The 23,355-nt window shown below is 36.9% G+C and overlaps 1 protein-coding gene across 2 annotated transcripts in view; it reads left to right on the top strand.

Annotated features, from left to right (window-relative positions):
* The window catches only part of akt2 (v-akt murine thymoma viral oncogene homolog 2), a 163,517-nt gene that overhangs the window by 84,016 nt on the left and 56,146 nt on the right, over positions 1-23,355 (top strand). For both annotated transcript variants that reach the window (XM_028796075.2, XM_028796082.2), the window contains exons 2-3: positions 16,972-17,134; positions 22,755-22,883. In XM_028796075.2, the coding sequence (XP_028651908.1) occupies positions 17,089-17,134; positions 22,755-22,883 (175 nt within the window). In that variant the 5' untranslated portion in view covers positions 16,972-17,088. The remainder of the gene's footprint in view (positions 1-16,971; positions 17,135-22,754; positions 22,884-23,355) is intronic.

Here is a 23,355-nt window from a genome sequence, read left to right on the forward strand (position 1 = left end):
GTGAAACATACAGTTTGCAAGCTTTGTCATATTGCAATCAAGTACTCCAGTAAACTACAAACTGCCTCTTCAGCATTCATTAACTGGACTGCTTGAAGCTTGGGTCTCAAATTCTGTTTCTGAAAGGCTGCAGGTTTTTATTCTACCCACTTGCTGCTGCTAAGCAAACATACTTTGTTCTTTCAAGCCATATAAATAAATAAACTAACGTATCAGTAACAAGAATTGACTTCTAGTTATAAAACCAGTTGCAGTGAAAACCTAGAGACATTGCAGGAGTAAAGTCTGAGACCTTTGCATTAGACCTAAGCAGCACTCACTCTTACACTGTTCTAATAGTTTGTATTTTCCAAATGTTTCTTTTTTTCCTTCCACTTGGAGGAGTATTTATTTTTAGCTGAACAAGAAAATCGGAAGTCTTAAAAAAGTGATTCAATTAGAAGTAATTGCCTACTAATTAAGAAAGTAGCTGCAATTAAAACCTTTACCAGTGTGACTCTGCAAGCTCTGAATTTGATTTGAAGGCTAAATAATGAATTTAGAATTCACAGACTAAACTGGACTAAGAGAAGGAGAAGAAGCAAGAAACATTTGGTGAAACTGATCGTCATATATGCTGGCTTCAATAGATTCTTCGTTAACTCCTGTCATAAATAGGTTCAAGGTCATGTCCATAAGAGCCAATGTGATAAATTAAATAGAACATAGGAAATCTGTCAAATGAGAGGAGACCATTCACTCTTCTCTGCACAGCTTCAAGTGCTGCTATGTATTTTTGTAGTGTGGTGACCACAACTGCATACAATACACCAGATGTGGTCTCACTAGTGCATTATATAGTCCAAGCATAACATCACTCAACTTACACTCAACAGTTTTTATGATAGAACCTAACATTTTATTTGCCTTTTTAATTGCTTCTGCACATTGCTTAGATGATGAAGATGTTGTGTCAACATAAAACCCTAAATCCTTCTCGATGGTTTCTTCCTGTAGATATTTTTACTTGACATTTTTTTTGCCTACATGTTGTACTTTGCACTTTTCTATATTAACTGCATTTTTCAAGTGTTCGCCCAGTTCTGTAGCTTGTCTAGGCCTTTCAAATTGTTTTAGCTGCCTCCTCATTGTATGCCACTCCCTATTTTAGTATCTTTTGCAAATTTGTCCAGATAAGTACCTGTACCAGAATCAATGTCATTAATATAAATCAGAAAAAGTAATGGTCCAAGGCCAGGCCCCGGTGGAATAATTGCTTAATTATTTATTGGAAGGCCTAATACAAATATAACCATTCATCTCACATTCTCAGTCTTACTGTGAGGTTTTACAAGATGTATGAAATCCAAAAAGTGCAGTGGACTGAGTCAAGGCTTTGCCTGATTAAGTGTAAAAGGTAAACATTTTGCTTCTAGGAATATTTTTAACTTCAATGAAAGAGAATGAATTGTACTATATTGCAGAACAGAATCCCAACACTTTTAGTACATCTCTAAAAATGTTTTTAAAAAATGCGTTTTTGTACCACAATCCTAATTTTGGTGTAATATGATAGAATCACTGGCAACAGTGTCCCCTATTCATTGTGCACTGATACCTTTATAAGAGTTGGCACCCTGTGGTTAAGAAAGGAAATATGACATACCATTATATTCCACAAAATTGAATCAGAAATATGTAAAAGGTCATCATCTAAGTGGCCTACTATCCTCAGCAAACTGAAAATCTCCCAATGTGTGCACACTACATCTGTCTCATCACAACTTCACCAGCTATGTTTAGATTCTCTCGAGTCGTCTTGAAAAGAGAACAAATCACTTCTCGGTTTTTCTGTGACTGATCTCAAATTCTCATTCTCAGGAAGTGTTCCTAACCCAATATTAAACTGACAAAATTTGAGCATGAACTGTGACTGGCATTCAACAAAATGTGAACAGGAAAAATGACAAAAAAAAAAAACAAAAAACTTAGTATGTCAAAACCAGTTTATTAGGAGTGGAACAAAAAAAAGCGAGCGAGTAAGTGATTCAATTCAGGCCTGGTGCAACCACGCCTTAATTATATACCTGCCATGCCACTCCTTTATCTCCTGTTTCCCTCCTTCCCCCCTATGCTATAAAATCATGGAAAAAGGAAGTCAAGGAGAGGCAATCTGACTTATTTCTCCACCTCTTGGTCACATTTTATATTGTACTTCATGTCACTCTGCCTGCAGCTAAGAAGTCCTAAAACATGGTCCTGTAAATCTGAGTTTGGTTAGGATTCAAATTTGGCCCCATGTGTCATTCTAGACCTTTTTTTGGAAGAAGAACAAACACACTTAGTCAAATGTCTGTTATTGTGTGCAGCTACATGGTCTTTTATTTCTCTTGGCAGTAATTTACTGAAACATACATATATCAGTAGGTTTAAGACAGTACAGAAGGCCCTTTGATAACATATGAAGACATATAGGCATCAGTTAAAGGCTAATGGGCTCATCTGTTAGTCAACAAGCCACGTATCTCTCGTCAATAAAATTCACTCCGGTAAAGTTGTCTCTGAAGGATTTAAGGATAGTTTTACTTCAGTATTTCTTCAAATGTTTTATGCTTATTTTGCTGTTATTTTAGTGTAAACATACAGAAACTGCAGGTTTACAGTAATGCAGTAAATCACATATATACACAACATTCTTAAACTTGCCCAGTGTATGGTTATGTGTGTATGTGAGATTTATGCACATGCATAAATGTGAGTGGGACTATGCAATGAGTCTGCCTATTTTTGCAGCAGTTGTTTTGAGTTTGGGTTGATTTACTGTTTTTTTTTATCAATTTTCAATACGTATGATCATTATGGAACAAATCTATTTAATATTATCACTTTGATTGTATAGGTGAATGAGCATATCATATTTTACAGTACCTTAAACTCATACTGCTTCAGATGTCTCTAGTCATTTCTCATTTGGTCATTGAGGTCACCTGCACCACTGATTGAACAGAATACCTCACAACACTGTCTGTTTTAAAGGTACAGTATGTCCACCCTAGTACATTTTCATTTAAAAATGGTGTTTTTAAGTTCAATGGGCATTGCATTTCATTTCTGTCCTCTGTATGGGCTGAGCACCATTGTGGTGAGTGGGTAGGCTGACCATCGTGTTCCCATACCCGCTCAAAGGCAGAACCCAGGTAGGGTTCTCTTGTTTTGCATGTTTAAACTTCATGAGAATCTCTTTGCCCTTAAAATGATTTACCAAGGCTAATAATTCTTGGGAGTGCTCCACAGCACATCACTTTAAGGCAGAGGATTCCCAAACTTTTTTAAGCAAATTCTCCAAACTCTCTTTTCATTATATAGCCAATGCTGTGAAGCAGAGTTAACCTTGAATCTCGGATGCTGCTAACTGTAGTCACGCAACATAATTTTTAGCAAACATATTATTCAAAGCAAATGTGTGTATCTACAGCAAACTACTGACACATACAGTATGTGTTTCAAGTATTGTGTGATATCTCTAGGTCAGGGGTTGCTTGGCATTACCTCTTCTGGAACTGAATGATTCAAAATACCACAATTTTACTCTTAAATTGTTAAGTACTGAACTCTTTACTAGGCACAAACAAGTAAAGGTGATATTTCTTCAACTTCCATCCCTAATAATGCATTTTGGGATTTTAACAAGAGATTTCTGATAGTTTTTGTATGTGTCTTTTTAGTTTTTCTATGTAAGAATTCTTTTTTAATGAATATAATTTTTGCAACATATGAACAGTAGTGTGGTTTAATATGGAATTAAAAAATGGCTTAAAATTTCCATACTTTTAATTTACAAAACTTATAAGTTACATATGAATTCAAGTCCAAATAAGTATTCACACGTTACATACTCCATACATTAAAAAAAAATAACAGCAAAGTAATTCAAGGTCAATATTAGGGCTTTGCACGCTTTATGGCTGCATAGCTCTGCTTCTAGGTTCTCCCTGTTCCTGAATTTTGTAAGGAATAATGAAATTTCCTGAATATTGATAACTGTCTGAAACAAAAGCATTCCACTGTTAATTAGTGTTGCCAAACACTAAAGTGAAATGTTAAGTACATTTATTATATTATTAATAATTGTGAACGTTCATCTTTGTTCCTCATTGTATAGGCTTCTGTATTAGTCTGACAATTTCAACAACTGTTTATAAAAATGGTACACTAAAAATGTTTACCAAAACTAAAGATATTGTAGTTTTTATTGGATTGGATGTAATAGGCAGAGAGACATGCAGTGAAGGGAGTGAGAGGGATAGCACACACTTGTTAAGATGCTGTTTTTCGCAAAAATCCCTCTTTGTCGGGTGGTCACTCTCTGTTCTACCATGGATTGAATTAGAGGTGGGGAATGAGAGGGTGGGGGGAGACTTTGAATCGGCATGGGTGGCGATCATGGAAGAGGAGAACAAGGTGGGGTTGGTGAGGCAGCAGTGAAGCCTCATAGCAGGAATACTGTCTGTGTGTACTTTTTCATATCTCACATGTGAACCTGCAGCTCTAGTTGATAACTACATTATACAGGACTACTTTAAAGGAATAAGTGAACATTTTATACTTGTTTAAGAATGGACAAATAAAGTCAATATTTTAAAATTGTGCTATATATATATATATATATATATATATATATATATTGCATTCGTAGTCTGTGTCACAATCTGATTGTATGGGTGGTTACCTACCAGGTAACGCTTGTGGTTGGTCAGCAAGTCAGCTAACATCCGCCACGGTGCCCTCATTTCAGTTGCGAGAAGCAGATCATAGAATGGTTGAAATAGGTTACTGTCAAATAATGCAAAGAGTACGCGACACATGTTTCGCCCTAATTCTGGGCTCATTAGGCGTACACACTCACTGCACCCCCCTCTCGGGGAATTGAACCTCGGACGTCAGCGCCAGAGGCGAAGCCTCTAACGTTGCGCCATGGCATGTGGTTCATTCATTTGACAGCATGTAGATCGGGGTAATTACATTCATTGCATTCGTAGTCTGTGTCACAGTCTGATTGTATGAGTGGTTACCTACCAGGTAATGCTTGTGGTTGGTCAGCAAGTCAGCTAACATGAACCACACGCCGTGGCGCAACGTTAGAGGCTTCGCCTCTGGCGCTGACGTCTGAGGTTCAATTCCCCGAGAGGGGGGTGCAGTGAGTGTGTACGCCTGATGAGCCCAAAATTAGGGTGAAACACGTGTCGTGTACTCTTTGCATTATTTGACAGTAAACTATTTCAACCATATATATATATTATACACAGTGCTGTACAAAAGTTTTAGGCAGGTGTGAAAAAATGCTGTAAACAAAGAATGCTTTCAAATATGGAAGTGTTAATCATTTATTTTCATCAATCAACAAAATGCAGTGAATGAACAAAAGAGAAATCTAAATCAAATCAATATTTGGTGTGCCCACCCTTTGCCTTCAAAACAGCATCAGTTCTTCTAGGTACACTTGCATACAGTTTTTGAAGTAACTCGGCTGGTAGTTTGTTCCAAACATCTTGGAGAACTAACCACAGATCTTCTGTGGATGTAGGCTTCCTCACATCTCTTTATGTAATCCCAGACACACTTGATGATGTTGAGATCAGGGCTCTGTGGGGGCCATACCATCACTTCCAGGACTTCTTGTTCTTCTTTACGCTGAAGATAGTTCTTAATGACTTTGGCTGTATGTTTGGGGTCGTGGTCCTGCTGCAGAATAAATTTGGGGGCAATCATACGCCTCCCTGATGGTATTGCATGATGGATAAGTATCTGCCTGTATTTCTCAACATTGAGAACACCATTAATTCTGACCAAATCTCCAACTCCATTTGCAAAAATGCAGCCCTAAACGTTCAAGGAACCTCCACCATGCTTCACTGTTGCCTGCAGACACTCAATATTGTACCGCTCTCCAGCCCCTTGACGAACAAACTGCCTTCTGCTATAGCCAAATATTTCAAATTTTGACTCATCAGTCCAGAGCACCCGCTGCCATTTTTCTGCACCCCAGTTCCTATGTTTTCGTGCATACTTGAGTCGCTTGGCCTTGTTTCTACGTCGGAGGTATGGCTTTTTGGCTGCAACTCTTCCATGAAGACCACTTCTGGACAGACTTCTCCGGACAGTAGATGGGTGTACCTGGGTCCCACTGGTTTCTGCCAGTTCTGAGCTGATGGCACTGCTGGACATCTTCCGATTTCAAAGGGTAATAAGCTTGATGTGTCTTTCATCTGCTGCACTAAGTTTCCTTGGCCGACCACTGCGTCTACGATCCTCAACGTTGCCCGTTTCTTTGTGCTTCTTCAAAAGAGCTTGAACAGCACATCTTGAAACCCCAGTCTGCTTTGAAATCTTTGTCTGGGAGAGACCTTGCTGATGCAGTAGAACTACCTTGTGTCTTGTTGCTGTGCTCAATCTTGCCATGACATGAAATTGTCTTCCACAACCTCACCTTGGTAGCAGAGTTTGGCTGTTCCTCACCCAGTTTTAAGCCTCTTACACAGCTGTTTCTGTTTCAGTTAATGACTGTGTTTCAACCTATATGTGACATTGATGATCATTAGCACCTGTTTGGTAGAATTGGTTGATCAGACACCTGACTAGAATCCTACAAAATCCCTGACTTTGTGCAAGTGTACCTATAAGAATTGATGCTGGTTTGAAGGCAAAAGGTAGTAACACCAAATATTGATTTGATTGAGATTTTTCTTTTGTTCGCTCACTTTGCATTTTGTAGATTGATAACAACAAACAATCATTATTTACATTTCTGAAACCATTCTTTGTTTACAGCATTTTTTCACACCTGCCTAAAACTTTTGCACAGTACTGTGTATAATTTATATAATACTTTCAACCCCTGCTATAAGGGGTACTTAAATGACCTGAACCTTCCTCCAGGCAAAGTCAAGGGAGCTGTCAAAATTGAAGAGAGAATTTAGATCTGTTGTAAATCATACTATGGGCTGTTCTATTTGACAGAGTACTTTTAGTGCTTCTGTTTATCCTGTTCTCATTCGCATAAAACTAAAATTTTGATTATTTTTCTAAGTTGCTTCTATTTTTACACAGATCAAGATTGTTTTTTTTAATGTTACATTTATGTGGACAGTTTGATCACTACCTGTTTATTATGGAGTACTGCCATATATGCAGAGTATGAGGTTTGTCCTTGTACTTCATTCATTACTCATTCTTCAGTCAAATCAGCTTAGCTCTTACAATATTCATTCAAAGTAAACAGGTGCGAAATATGTTTGTCATTGACATTTCTGTGATCATTTTCTTTTGAAGATCAGCTAAGATCGGATATTGTTATTAGTGTCAGACTATACTTTTAAAAACTTATAGTGGCATGCAAACATTTGGGGATCTTTGCTTAAATTGTCTGTTACTGTGAATAGTTAAGTGAATATAAGATAAACCGATCACCACAAAAGGCATAAAGTTAAAGATGACACATTTCTTTAATATTTTAAGCAAGATTACAGGTTTTATTTCTGTCATTCACAGGTACAAAATACCAAAAAAATGAAAAGGGTCTGAGGAAAAAAATTGGGCACCGTACATGGTCAGTGCTTAGTAAGCAAGTATCGAAGCTTGTAAATGCTTTTTGGTGCCAGCTGAGAGTCTTGTCAGTTCTTACTTGGGGTATTATCGCCCATTCGTCCTTGAAAAAGGCTTCTAATTCTGCAAGATTCTTGGGCCGTCTTGCATGCACTGTTCTTTTGAGATCTATCCACAGAGATGTTTAGGTTGAGGGACTGTGAAGGCCATGACAAAACCGTCAGCTTGCGCCTCTTGAGGTATTCCATTTTAGATTTGGAGGTGTATTTTGGGTCATTATCTAGTTGTAGGACCCATCCTCTTTAACTTCTTCTTTTTTTTTTTCTTCTTTTCAAAATGTGCTGGTATTGAGACTAGGAATCTGTGCTCGAATCCCGAATCGCCAGAATTGACTCTACTCCTTTGGGTCCTTGAGCAAGGTCCTTAATATTTGGGGATGTGTTCTTTTTCTGGAAACTGGCACCCTTTTGTTTTTCCAAACATATCTTTGAACATTGTGACCATCAGTCCACAGGACTTGTTTCTAAAATACATCATGCTTATTTAGATGTTAATTTGCACACTTCAGATGCTGAATTTTGTGGTGAGAATGCAAGAAAGGTTTTTGTTGACTCTGCCATGATGGTGATATTTGTTCAGGTGTTGCTGCATAGTAGAACAGTGGACCACCACTCTAGACTCTGCTAAATCTTCTTGAAGGTCTTTTGCAGTCAAACATGGGTTTTTATTGGCCTATCTAGCAATCCAATGAGCAGTTCTTTCAGAAAATTTTCTTGGTCTTCCAGACCCCAACTTCATTTCCTCTGTTCCTGTTAACTGTCATTTCCTACTAACTTACGGGATGAGGAAACAGCTACCTGAAAATCCTTTGCTATCATTTTGTAGCCTTCTCCTGCTTTGTGAGCATCGGTTCTTTTATTTTTCAGAGTGCAAGGCAGCTGCTCAGTGGAGCTTATGGCTGCTGATTGTTGGAACAAGATTTGAGATGCAGTTTTGACATTTACATCAACTGGTTTTTCCTAACAACGACCGTGGACAAGCTATAGCCATAACAAGCTAATTAAGGTCTGAGACCTTGGTAAAGGTTATCTTAGACCTCAAGTGTCTTGGGACGCCCAAACTTTTGCATGGTGCTCCTTTCCTTTTTTTTCACTACACAACTGAACAAAGCAAAAACAATACACTAATCTTGCATATAATGCTAAAAAGAAGTGTGTCATCTTTAACTTTTTTTCTTTTTGGTGATCAGTTCCTCTTCTTCTCACTTAACTATTCAAAGTAACATACATTTTAAGCAAGGGGGCCCAAACTTTTGCATGCTACTGTATGTAAACCGTTTTTGCCATGTACAGTTGTCAGTAATGCTACAGCATTGGTCACATGGCAAAACACAACTGTATCTGTGCATGCAGTGGTACTGAGATAGCTTGATTAAGCTTGATTCCCATGTAAAGGTGAACTAGGAGCAGGAAAAAAGGTTAGTCAGAAAACAATGGAATGTTTCAGTGTTTTTATTTTCCTGAATTCTGGACATTATTGAAAAGGTTAGAACATATTCATATTGTCCGTTTTAACATTTATTCTGCTTTTTATTATAATTATAATAATAATTCTTTGCATTTATATAGCGCTTTTCTCACTACTCAAAGCGCTCAGCAATTGCAGGTTAAGGACCTTGCTTAAGGGCCCAACAGAGCAGATTGCTGAGGTGTAGTGTCCAAATTACGTATATGTACAGTAATCCCTCCTTGATCGCAGGGGTTGCGTTCCAGAACCCCCCCGCGAAAGGTGAAAATCTGCGAAGTAGAAACCATATGTTTATATGGTTATTTTTATATTGTCATGCTTGGGTCACAGATTTGCACAGAAACACAGGAGGTTGTAGAGAGACAAGAACTTTATTCAAACACTGCAAACAAATATTTGTCTCTTTTTCAAAAGTTTAAACTGTGCTCCATGACAAGACAGAGATGACAGTTCCGTCTCACAATTAAAAGAATGTAAACATTTCTTCCTCTTCAAAGGAGTACGAGTCAGGAGCAGAGAATGTCAGAGAGAGAGAGAAAAAAGCAAACAATCAAAAATCAATAGGGCTGTTTGGCTTTTAAGTATGCGAAGCACCGGCGTATAAAGCAGCTGCAAGGAAGAGAGTAATGTGAAGGTAGTCTTTCAGCATTTTCTAGAGGAGCGTCCTTATCCTCTAGGCCAGTGTGCGAACAGACCCTCTGCTCACACCCCCTCCGTCAGGAGCAGAGAATGTCAGAGCAAGAGAGAGAGAGACCGAGAAAAACAAACAATCAAAAATCAATATGTGCCGTTCAAGCTTTGAAATACGCAAAGCACCATGCGGGAAGCATGTCGCTTGATAAAGCCGAAAGGTGCAATGTGAAGATAATCTTTCAGCATTTTTAGATGAGCGTCTGTATCCTCTAGGGGTGCGTACAGCCCCCCTGCTCACACCCCCTCCGTCAGGAGCAGAGAATGTGAGAGAGAGAGAGAGACAGAGAAAAACAAACAATCAAAAATCAATACGTGCTGTTTGATCTTTTAAGTATGCGAAGCACCGTGCAGGAAGCATATCATTTAACAAAGCAGCCACATGTAAGCCCAGCAAGGATGGCAGCAATGTGAAAGTAATCTTTCAGCGTTTTTTGAGGAGCAGCCGTATCCTCTAGGGGTGCGAACAGCCCCCATGCTCACAATATATTTGAGGAGTTTTATTTAATACGTAATACACGCTCTGGTTGGGTAGCTTCTCAGCCATCTGCCAATAGCGTCCCTTGTATGAAATCAACTGGGCAAACCAACTGAGGAAGCATGTACCAGAAATTAAAAGACCCATTGTCCTCAGAAATCCGCGAACCAGCAAAAAATCTGCGATATATATTTAAATATGCTTACATATAAAATCCGCAATAATGAAGCCGCGAAAGTCGAAGCGCGATATAGCGAGGGATGACTGTAATGACACTGAAAATTTTTGTAATGCCTTAATGAAATGCTGCAGTCCAGCTATTAAGTTTAAGTTTAATGCAAGCATTGTTCTTAATCCAAAATTTTTAATTACCAGTGTATCTTTCTGGTTAGCTGCACACCAAATGTGGCAAGCTTGAGTCTTTGTTAATTGAGATACCAGGATGAATCTTTGAATTTCAAATGTTGGAAAAACACTACTGCAAACAACTGTGAGTAGGAAAAGAAAATAATAAAAAAAGGACATGCACATGTTCTTGAAGTTTCTCAGGGCTGAATGCTGATCACTTTGTCCTTAGCCCAGTATAATTGGAGTTTTATATTTTAATATTTTTCTGACATCAAGTATGGCCTTAGCTTGCAGAACAGTGCAGGAACATTATGTGAAGGTCAAAACTCATTTTTGTCTTGCTGAATTGTTTTGCATCAATTGCGAGTTAAAGAACAAGCTAATGCACACAGAGCTGAATGATTAAATGAAAATGTGTTTATAAATGTTCTTGAAGTTACCTGCACACAATTACATTTGCAAGTCTGTATTTTCTATTAAGTGTACAGGACCCCAGCTATATCAATTTACATTGTATGTACTGTTCACTTATAGATAGAACCTTGATGCTGATATCATTTGGAGTACTGTATGTACCAGAGCACACAGTTTGAATTAAAATGTATTACAGCCCCTATGTGTTTGTATTTCCTATGTTGGTTAGAAATTAGTGAGAAGAGGGGCAGGCTGAGACAGGGATGAAATAGGGTCATCCGAGTGTAAACTTTGCTAGTACTGTATGTAATATTGGTAGTAGTTTTCTAGATTATACTTTATGTAAATCCATATGGCATAAATCACTGTGTTAAATTCTAAACTGAATTGCTTGGACTATGGTTTGGTTTTACAGCTGTAAACACTTTGGTGTATTGCTTGTTTATTTCACATACGTTTACTGTACTGAGTTTGACTTTATCAAATAATTTAAAGATACAAAGTGCAACTAGGTTCATCAGTGTCTCTAAACTAACTTGGTGAAAGTGTTTTACGGGGAACACACATCTGTGGTTATTTTCTGGTGTGTGCTTACTGCTGATTTGCATAGATTGTGACTCCCTAGGACCCTGCGCTGGAATAACCTGTTTTAAAATATGGATCGATAGCTTGTTCATGTGATTTATATTATACTATGTGAAAAGCTTTTGTTATAAGTTGTATCTCAGCATAGTTCAGTACTTTGTTTTGTATCAGTACTATTTTGTATTATACTACATAAGCATGTGATGTTCAAACTTAGACATTCAATTTTGCTTAAAAATATTTAGGTCATTAATTTTGAAAATTAGGGGGTGCTACGTATAGCCTATGTAAATGTCAGGTCTAAACGGGATACATTACCATATGAGAAGTACAACATTGTTTTGCTTCACAAAAGAAATATTTTACTTCACTGATTGTTAGCAAGGTGTGATTTTTGTGGCACTTCAAAGCAGAAGCTTGTTGGTGCAAATTCCATCTTCATTTGTGTGTGTGTGTGTGTTTTTTTTTTTTTTAAAGCAGAAAATGGACTTTCTGTCTAGGACTGATTCTTTTCCTGCTTTCATTGTTGCTTGGATTTTTCTGGCTTTCCACAAACCTGTAATACAAAAAATAATTTGAGAAATGGAGAGATATATCTGGAAAAATTGTCCGTTTTATGAAATGTACAGAGGTTGTATGTTTCTTTTAGCCTTCAGAAAACTCTTGGGGTGTTTCCTATGAGCCAGGCTATTGGCAATGTCTGCTGGGAAATTAAGTCTTAAATATTTTTGGAGAAGGCATGCTAGAGTACAGGCTGATGTGTGGAACTGGGTGAAGGTAACATTGCATTTGGAGCACTCACTTGTAAGTGACAAACTCTGAGCATAAGTTATGAGCTGGCATACATTTCTGGAGGACCTGGCCTTTCTCCCAATGCTCTCATGTGTCCAGTTCCTGTTGCATATTTTATTCCCCCCATATACAGTTCTGGCAGAGGCACTTGTGGTGAGATGGCTGCCTTTCTCCTGTTGCACTCGTGGTCAGCACTTGTATGAAGGCCCCAATGTGTAAAATCTCTCTAAGGTGACTCGATTACATTAATGAAAACATCAACTTGATTCAAATATCTAAATCCAATATTTGGGATTTTTTGAGCTTATTCAGCCAAATATGACACCCTTTCCATTTAACAAAATTTGTTTATATTGAAGTAGTATTCACTAAGCAATTGGCAAATAATGTAATTTTTTTTTTAAAAAAAAGTACTATGTTCACTATGTTTGTTACTGCTGACAATGAAGGAGACTTTTTCATTTCATGATGCATGAAAATGCCGAATGTCTACGTAGGTTAGTTTTTGCACTTTTCCATATAGAATTTGTTTTTGTGCAAATAATTCTTTTTTTTTTTTTTTGCTTTTGACTTCGCTCACCAACATCTTTTAGTTGATTTTGTCTTTTAAAATACTATTATAAAATTAGCTTTTTTTGCAGTAGAAAAGGCTCAAATAAAAAAAAAAGTTTAAATTCTTAACTTCTAATTGTGTGTTTTAAAACAAAATAATCTGTTCTGGTTTCCGGGAATTAAGTATTAAACACTAATTTGTTGAATTGTTGAAACATGATTTTTTTTTAAAAAATATACTTTTGTTAATTTGCATTAACAAATCATTCTCCCAGTTGCATGATTCAGTTCATTATTGCAGGGCCTGGATCCATAAACCAACTGTGGCTGGTATATCAATCTACTACTAATTGTTCAAATTGTTTCAAACAATATGGCTCACTGTTTGCAGCTATCTAGTTAATATTAGCCTCAACAGAATCCTGAAAAATGCATAAGGAACAACAATTTTAGTGTTTCTTTTAAAGTAGAATTTTCCTTCAGATGAAGTAACGACTTCTTCTCTTTTATTTGGAAACCCATATGGTAATTGTATTAAAAAATTTTTATGAGTAGTTTACATAATTATTTCAATGTTTAGCTGTTGTCCTGTATTTGTCCAGAACATAACTCATTTAAATTTACCATAAACTGTTTAAAGTCAATCTATCGGGTTTCTTCAGCAGTGTTCTTGAACATTTCTGGCTACACTGCCAAACAGAACTTCAGCTAGTTGTTTTTCTTTCTTACCTACTTGTTAAGTTGTTATTTAAAACTTACTTATCAAGAAGTTGAATTATTATGTGCTCTAATTCTCTTATTTGTTTATTAGTACTGCTTTGAGGTTTTTAATTGCTCTTGAAGTTTAACTGATAAATATGTACCTACTGTAGATCAGGAGCAGAGATCTGAAGCCTATGTAAGGCAAAATCACTTCTGTCTATTATTAGTATTCTAATGTGTCAGAGATCTGGTAGGATGAGCAAACCGTCAAACATTATATTTACAGTATACGCTCCTGCCCCCGTGTTCTGTGTCATGCTGGCCCAGTGCCAGTTCTGATTGAGTCGGTTCCTTCACAGTGCCAACCACTCCAGTGTTGCTACACAAAGACTGCCTATACCGTATAGGTTGATTAGCTTCAGTGTTAGCATATTTAATTTATTCATGGAATTATAAAAAAAAGGCAGAGCAGGCTCTTTTATTTTTAGGAGACTGCATTTGTTTAATGTGGGTAATGACATCCTTCACATCTTTTATATCTCTGTGAGGGCCATTGTGATTTTTTTTTTTTTTTTGGCGCTGTGGTGTGCTAAGCTGGTAACTTACAACACTTCAAGAGAGGCCCATCGAATCAACAAGTTAATTAAAAGGACAGGCTTAGTTATAGGAGACACTCTTGAACTTCTGGTGGATTACCATTGGAAAGAATGGGGGGAAAAATCTGTGTGCCATTATGAATAAAGCTATAAATTCTCTCTCTGATGTACTGAATAATGTGTCAAGAAACGCTACTGGGGCTCCTTTTTACCACTGGCAGTACGCTTGCATAATGCCTCACTGCAGCTGTTTTTTTCTTTTTAGTCCTTAATGTCTGCGCAAACACTATTGTGTGTGTGTCTTTGTTTGTTTGTTTTTTCTGTTTATTTAATGAGGGACAAATAAAGATTATTTGTCTGTCTACAGTATCTGTCTATATTAGTTTTGTTTTACTATTGTGATATGGGATTGTTTGTAAGTACTGCACTACTTTTTGGGTTTAGGTCTGTTCTACTTATAGAACGGCACTCTTAGCACACAGCTTAGGAAGCGGGACTTTTGCTTAAAGTCAGGGTATGTTCATTTATAACGCTTTAATAAGATTAGAATTTGATTTTTTTTTTCTTCTTGGACAATTACATGTATGTACAAGGCATTCTTATGGTGTATGTGGTTGCATCAGTTCTGCTGATGTGTCACAGCAACCTATATTCCCCATAAAATGAATGACAAAAGCAACACAGCAGCAGTATGAAACTGTTAACATTTATTGCAACATTGATTGTGAAACCTAAAACACACCTTATGTAGGTATAATTATTGTGCAAAAACAGATAACGCACAATGAGGTGCTGGAGAGGTTTGTGAGGCAAATTAATGTGCCTGTAGTAGACCGAGTGTTATAGAGGCTAAGTCTTTGGACTTCAGACCAGGGGTTGTGGGTTTATATCCCACTACTAATGTTGTGTGACCATGAGCAAGTTATTTCACCTGCCTCTGCTCCAACGGGAAGAAAAAAAAAAACCCAAAAGATATGTAACCAATTGTATAGGATATATGCACCAGACAAATAATAATAGTGATAAATATAGTAGCAGTAATGTAACAACTGTGAAAATGAATAATGGTTACTGGACTGCCCAGGTTCTTCTTGAACATTGTGATCTAGCCATTTTATTATGAAAGTTTACAATTGGCAATTTGTGAAGTGCAGGAGGCAAGAAGCTGTATGCAGCTGTCTTGAACTGTATTGTTATGTAATGATGATGAACATCTTAAAAGTATTTAGATCTTACACTGGTCTGAAAATTTGTAAACTGAAAGTCCTAAAAAAGCTATGCATACACAAGGGTCATTGTTTAAGTAAAGAAGTCTGTGAAATTAGGATTTCAGTTAGAGGCTCCAAAACCTCTGAGAGGCTGGCGGCGCTGAGAAAAATATTAATGATGCTATATCACTCGAGCCCCGCATGCATGAAAAGAGAAAACACAAGTATTATATTCAAGGTAAAATCCACTGCCTTCTATACACAGTACGATTAAATTATTACTTGCTTGTCTCCAACAAAGATAATGCAGTACCAACTAAATAAAATAAATGCAACCCAATGCCTAAATGTAAAATTGTCCACTTTTGGAACGACCATTGAGGAGCTTTATGATCTGTGGATATAGACTCCCTGAATGAACCGATGTAAGTGCTGTTGATCCTGTTCTGTTTGTCAGAGTGAAGGAAGGAAAGAAGTATTAGAATGTACCAAATTAGATTCACTTCTGCCTCGTCAAAAGAAGAATGATCAGGGCACTTTTGTTAATAAAACAAATATATTTAATTTGGGTGCTTTCATTAGGTTTGTATTTTGTCAGCATTTTGTTGTGTCTGTATTTTTGTGAAGTTTATCTATGTCTGTCATAATCATGAGTGTACTTGAAATATGTTTGTTGCTGGCCCCTTACCAGAACACACACAACACAGGAGATGATTACGTTTCTTTGGTTTGAGTCACCCTAGTTTTCAGAGTCTCTTCTCAATGCACTGGTGTCCAGTTCTGTGGTCAAAGGAGGAATCTGGTCAGGAGTCAATCAGTCTGGCAGTCTTAAAAGAGAATATGCTTATTTGGAAGAGTCAGAGATAGTAATTGACTGCCACAGCCCCCTATTTGGCAAATTCACATCACCTGTTACAGGATAATCCACTATGACTTCTGAGGCCATACTTTTGGCTCAGATTTTAATTATCTGCACTTCTCTTCAGAAGTGAATTGCAGTTGAGAAGTGGCAGCCTGGGTGTATTCTTGGCAGTTACTGAGCACTTATCAGAAAAATCAAAAGTTCCACTAGGTAAACAGTACGTGCATTTGTTTTACAGGGAATTTTAAAATATTATTAAAAGGCAGTTTTTGTAAATGATGATTGCTATTTCATCCTGGAAGGCATTAGAAAATGAGCACTGGCAATTTAAACGATTTAATAGTGTATCTGGTCCTGAAATATAATGTACAGAGCCTTCTGTCATTTAATTGGGAACTACTGTTTCACTCCAATTCTTATCAGTAAAATTTTAGGAAAGGGGTATAAAAATGTCATTGGAGGTGGATGGTCAAGTCTGAGGAGTAAGTTGATGATCTTTGCTGTAATTTTTTTATTTGTTTAATATAACATGCTTTCGGACACTGAAAGCAGGATTTCCTAATGCAGTGGGTGATTGAAATGTATAGCACTAGCAAGCTCACACTGAAAATGCTTTCTGATTTCTTTTGGTTCTAGATTTCCTGAAGACGCGACGTAAAGATTCCTTCCTTTCCAAATCTTGCGAAAAGGGAGCGCAGCAGGTGACGTGCGACTGATTGCATTTAGCAAGCATTCAGACACCACGGACACAGTATGAACGAAGTGACATTGGTCAAGGAGGGATGGCTTCATAAAAGAGGTAATCTCAATGGTTAATAAGATTAATCTTTTTTTCTTTCTTTATATTTATTTATTTTTGATAAATCATTGGTGTCATCATGGATTGTTGCTTGAAGCAAATGGTTTGGTACTTTCTGCCTCACAACAACTTACTCTTAGTATGCTGTATATATTGTTTTGTTTGTTTATATAGTATTTTTACTGTGAACCCTCAAAGTACTTTACCAAGCAGAAAATGTTATGTATAAAGAATTAAGTAATGGGTGAAAACATGAACACAGTGTTTCTAAGCTAACAGGGAAGTGGGTTTAGTGGACAGGGATTACGTAGATTGTGGGCAACACAATAACAATAAGTCTTTCTTTTGCAATAAACCATTTAAAAAAACAAAAGTTTATTTACCCTTTAAAATAATGCCAGTGGTGTATGCCATTGCCTGAATCAATATAACGAACAAGTTCAGGGTAAATTGATTCATAACGCATGTTTAAAATAATTATCAAGGGACCTTGGGGTATAAAACACCTTTACAGCTACAAAAAAAACAACAAAACAGCTATACCTAAATGGTTAAATTATAGAAAAGTTCTATGAACTACACTAAGGTTTATTAAAATATACAGCAAAAGGTTGGGCGTACACTTTAACACGAGAGCTGCTTTGAATTTGAGGCTTACTTGCAAAAAGGGATGAACTTTGGAGGTGAAAGACCTTATATTTGTACATTGAAACTGTGCCCACTGATAGTTCTTGCACTCCTACAAACATAGAGTTAAAAGAAGGTACTTATAATAAATGAGAACCATGGATAGGAATTTGATACAGAAACATATGAAGTAAAAAAAAAAAAAAAGAGAGAGAGAGAGAGTTGGTGAAATCTTTCCAACTATATGCGTTCAGCATAGTCCAGTACCTGTTTCAGATCTGTGCCATTCAGTCTCTTTTGACTACATCTTTGTAATGGGTTTTCCACTCTTTAACGTGGCAGCAGTGATTTCCTTATTACCGAGCTATTAACAAGTGTTTCAGGGTTTCAGAGGTCACCTCACTGACCAAAAGAATTATAATATTGTAGTGTCTTGTGTGTATGTGTAATACAGGGTGAGTCAAAATTATGTTAACATTTGCATGATGGAAATAGATAGATAGAAATAGTTTATTCACAAAACATATTTCATATGTGCAAGATGATTTACAGGAATATCTCAATCTGTTCGCCATCATGTTCAACACATGGACCATATATGGCACATAAATTGTCCACAAAAATTGTATACAAGTATATACATAGCAGTATCATTAGTGTTAACATAATTTTGACTCACCCTGTATATACATACTTATCTATGTATGTATGTGTTTATATTTTGCTTTGCGCATATAGAGCTTGAGTGAGTTCTCTGCATTGCTACCTTCCACTCCTTTTGTGAGATGTTGAGTGAGAGATTCTTTTCCCATTGTCCTCTTCGATCTTTGAAAGGGAGGGACTGTAAAATGGTTTTATATATTATAGAAATGCTGTCTGAGTCCTCGAAACTGAGCAATATTTTTTTTTCTAGCATAGAGGAAGGTGGGAGATGAGGAAAATCGGGCAGGTTCTGGTTAACAAAGTTTCTAATTTGAAGGCCGTGAAAGAAATGTGTAGCTGGAAAGTTAAATTTGGAATGTAATTGTTCATAGGATGCAAAGACGTTGTCTATGTAAAGATCTCTTAAGTGATTTAATCCCAAATGTTTTCCAGATATTAAAAACTGCATGTGTTTGCGAGGGTTGAAAAAGGTGGTTCTCGTGCAGAGGTGCCACAGATAAGAGTCTCTATCCTAAAATGCTTCCTACGTTGGTTCCATATTGTGATTGAATGAAGCACAACTGGGTTTTTAGTATATTGGTGATAAATTGCATTTATATAGGGGCACAAAGCAGGGAATATAAAGAAGTACTGCAGGATTTTCTTTCTATTGTGGACCTAGCCTGTGTATGTTCATCTACTTGTGTCCATGTCCAGGTTTTTATAGCTTGTATGTTTGCTGCCCAGTAATAAAACTGAAAGTTAGGTAGAGCCATGCCACCTTCTGCCTTAGGTCTTTGTATGGTCGCTCTTTGGATACGTGGATGTTTTACGTTCCAAATAAATGAGGTTATCATTGAGTCTAATTGCTTAAAAAATTATTTACTGATGTATATTGGAATGTTTTGAAATAAAAAGAGAAGCTTAGGAAGGATATTATGTTTAGTTTTAATACAGTTACTGTATTTGCTATAGATAATATTTGGGTAATGTAGTAGCCAGTGTCCATCCATCAAATGTTTGGGGACTCGGGTTGGTGATATAGAAAGAGGATGGATGATGTTTACTTCAGACCACATGAAGGATGAAATAGATTTATAAAGCTCAAGAAAACCAGCACAGGCTTGTATTTGGATTCACAATGACTGATAATTGTTTTGTGTGTGTGTGCGCACACAGTGACATTGGAGCATTTTGTCAAAGGAGAACTCCATAAGTGCACTTGGACATGTAAACAGAGGATATTAAGAAACCAGGTTTATGTCTTAATCGGGTTACTCACTGTATCCCAGTTTTCTTTGTGCATGTAAATGCACTACGTCACACGTGCTGTAAGGGGATACCATCTATGCATGATGTAATTGCATGATATGACACATGATACAGTATGAACTTCCATATAATGCAATCAAACAATTTAGACTGCAGCTCATACTATATTTAAAAAAAAAAGATTGTTCAATGACAGTATAAAAGCCTTTGTTTGTTCAAAACAAAGTTTGTTTGTGTTGAACAGATCCAGGTATGTGAGATTCTCCACAGTGCTTCTGCAGTGAAAATGCAATAATTAGGTCTGCTACAAAGGCAGGGTGCTTATTCATCCTATGGGCATCCTCTGACAAAAAACAGCATCAAGGTGACCAATGCAGGCAACAAAACGTTAAGGGGGAAGTTGCAAATTTATTGAAACCATATACTGTAATCTAATATTGGCAAATTCACCTCAACAAGAACAGCAGCTTACAGAAATGGACACACATTAACACTAGAATTACTAAAGCCTACGAAAAAACTCGTAAATCCGGCCCACCTTAAATCCCTTTGCACCTCTCTGTCAGCATCTTTTGTCTTGTAAATGTGTCGATCAAGACAAGCAGCCTACTATTCCATCCCCCCACTGCCGCAGAAAGGGGAAGAAGTTCTCCCAGCTCAAGCCTTGATTATCTGGGAGACAGGTACCTAGAGTTGTATAGGGTAAATAATATATCATTATTTGGAACACATGCATTTCATGTATGTTCCATTTCTACAACAATCTATGTAAAAACATTGTTAAAACAAAGTTTTTCATGTGTTTTAGTAATAAATGACAAAATGTAGACATGAACTGTATAATGTGTGAAGCCTTAAGTCCAAATACCAAACAAACACTTTAATAAAAAGGACAGCTTCTGTGGTGCAGTGGTAAGAACTGCAGACTTGCAATCGAGGCTGCCGGTTCGATACTGATTGCCTTGCAAATTTACCGTTTTTTGAGTAGTGAGCTGCTCTTATTGTTAATATTATTCAATAAAAACGTACATTTGATTTGTGTCTGTAACGGCAGTTATACATTTTTAGTACTTGTAAAAGTTATCATTTTTTAAAATTTTTATTCACTCAGTCACGATCACGATACAACACCTGCCCCAGATCTGATGCTGTTAGTTTTTATTTGAAACTGGGAATAACTGTAGATGTGAGTGGTGTTTTGAGGCAATAGAACTGGAAATTCTCTGATCTGGAGGGATAAATGCTGACACACAAACGCTGGTGAATCTGCCTTTTGGTATCTCATTGTCACTTGAATTTTTTTTTATTCAGTTTTATTGAGTGTTCTTGCTCACTCTGAATTAGTATGCACCTTATGGTCCATGATGTCACAAGCTGCACTGACAAAAAAACAGAGACATAGGTATATATGATATTTGGAATAACTCATTTTATGACCAGTATAGTACATTTCGGAAAACATTGTGGCACGGATGCAACATTATTCATATTCCTTCGCATACCTTCTTGCAGTTGTAATCGGTGACCACGTGTTTTTTTTTCCCTGATCTTGCCCAGTCTCCACATGTTGGTGCATGGTGGTGTTTCCTTTGTACTCCAGGACATGCAGAATGAAGAACAGTACAGAGAGGTCAGTTCTGCACTATATACAATCATCAAATGTTTACAGTTTCCACACACCCGAGGACCGTCCTTCCTATGTTTACTACATGTGTACCTGCTGCAATGCACACACTTCTCTCTGTGCTGTGGTTCCTATTACATTGAAGGGGCACCTGACACTGACTGACTGAGTTTGCTTTCCTGGGCAAAGCGGCAGTCTTTGAACAGAAGCTTGTCGATGTTGCATCTTCTTTTTCTTTTTCCATCACCATTTCTTGTACAAAGCGACAACGAAGTTCCTCTGCAAGGTGAGCCAAGAACACTCTTCTTTTCTCAGTGTACCCATGTATGCCTTGTACAGTACATGTGTGTTGATCGCTCCCAGGTCAAGCATGTTGTAGCACACAGCAACGCACTGAATGAGCTCACACCTTCTGCTCCATGATGTCAACGCAGCACCGGGGGGAAAAAAAGAAAGAGACAAGTATATGTGACATTTTGAAGAAATAATTTTATGACCTGAATAGTACCAATCGGAAAACATTGTCGCACTAATGCAATATTATTGGAAAACTAACAGTGTCAGATGGGGTGTAAATTTTATATTGACGCTGTTAGTTAGGGTCAGATCAGGAGGTGGGGAAGGGAGAGTGCGAAAGTGACTGAGAGAATAAAACTGAAAAAAAAAAAAAGCTAACTTTTACAAGTACCATAAAGGAAATGATCTAAGATGGTGCCAGGGTCTTCCATGTCAGCTTGCATGTTGTGGCTGTGTCAGAGCCATGTTTTGCTTTTATCTTTGTTTAGAGTGATTTACTGTTAGATTTCTTAGTATCAGCAAACAAAATATGTGCAAAAAAAAACCTTTACAACAGTAGCAAACTCAGAAATGCAGCATAAGGGATTGTGTTAAAAAATGCTTTAGTTGCCTCACATTTTTATGCAATCGTTTTGTTCACCCCACTGAATTAAAGCTGAAAGTCTGCACTTCAACTGCATCTGAGTTGTTTCATTCAAAATTCATTGTGGTAATGTACAGAACCAAAATTAGAAAAAAGTTGTCTCTGTCCAAATATTTATGGACCTAACTGTATACAGCAGTGGTTTGTTATTGTGTTCTGCCCGGTGAAACATAATTCATTGTTGAGTAAATTGAATGAGTTGTTGACTGTGGGACCTTATATAAATAGGTGTGTACCTTTCCTAATCATATCCAGTTAATTAAATTTACAACATGAATTTACCACTGGTAGACTCCAAACAAAGTGTAGAAACATCTCAACAATAATCAATAAAAAGGGACTCATCTAAGCCAGATTTCAGGTGTTCTAGCAAAAGGCCTGAATACTTGTGTCAATGTGATATTTCAGTTTATTTAATTTTTTTTTATACATTTGCAAAAATGTCTATAAATCCAATTTTATTATTGTCAAGAACTGGAATTTTACTCACTTATGTTTTTATTTGCTTATTTTAGGAGAGTATATTAAAACGTGGAGACCACGCTATTTTCTTTTAAAGAGTGACGGCTCCTTCATTGGCTACAAAGAAAAACCAGAGACGTCGGACCATGGGTTGCCTCCTTTAAACAATTTTTCGGTAGCAGGTCAGTGACATTTTAGTAATATGTAAAAGTATATACTTTGGCAGATATGACAAAATTATTCAAATTATTGTGTTGATTGTAAACTGTGCTTTCAGCAGTACACAAAGATTGAACAGGTATTCTATTATCCATTTGTACAAAGCTTGCCAACACACAGCTCCACAAACTTTGCTCTATAGTGATTTTTATTTAATGAGTTTTACAAATTACATATTACAGTGGAGCAGTTGATTCCATATTTATATATTTTAAGCAATGACAAATGTAGACACGTTCATCGTAATAAAGGAAAGAGATCCAGAATTAACAACGGCTGAGTGCAATTTATTTCAGTTCAAGTTGAATAGTGACTTACCCAGATGTGAATTCCTATTACAAGCATCCAAGTAAAATAACAAATTTCTGTTAAATAAAGATTTTTACCATTCTATCCAGAAGGGGGCATTTACTCCCTTGGAATTTGGTTCTTTTA

The sequence above is a fragment of the Erpetoichthys calabaricus genome, chromosome 1, assembly GCF_900747795.2.
Source record: "Erpetoichthys calabaricus chromosome 1, fErpCal1.3, whole genome shotgun sequence".
NCBI classification, from domain to species: Eukaryota; Metazoa; Chordata; class Cladistia; order Polypteriformes; family Polypteridae; genus Erpetoichthys; species Erpetoichthys calabaricus.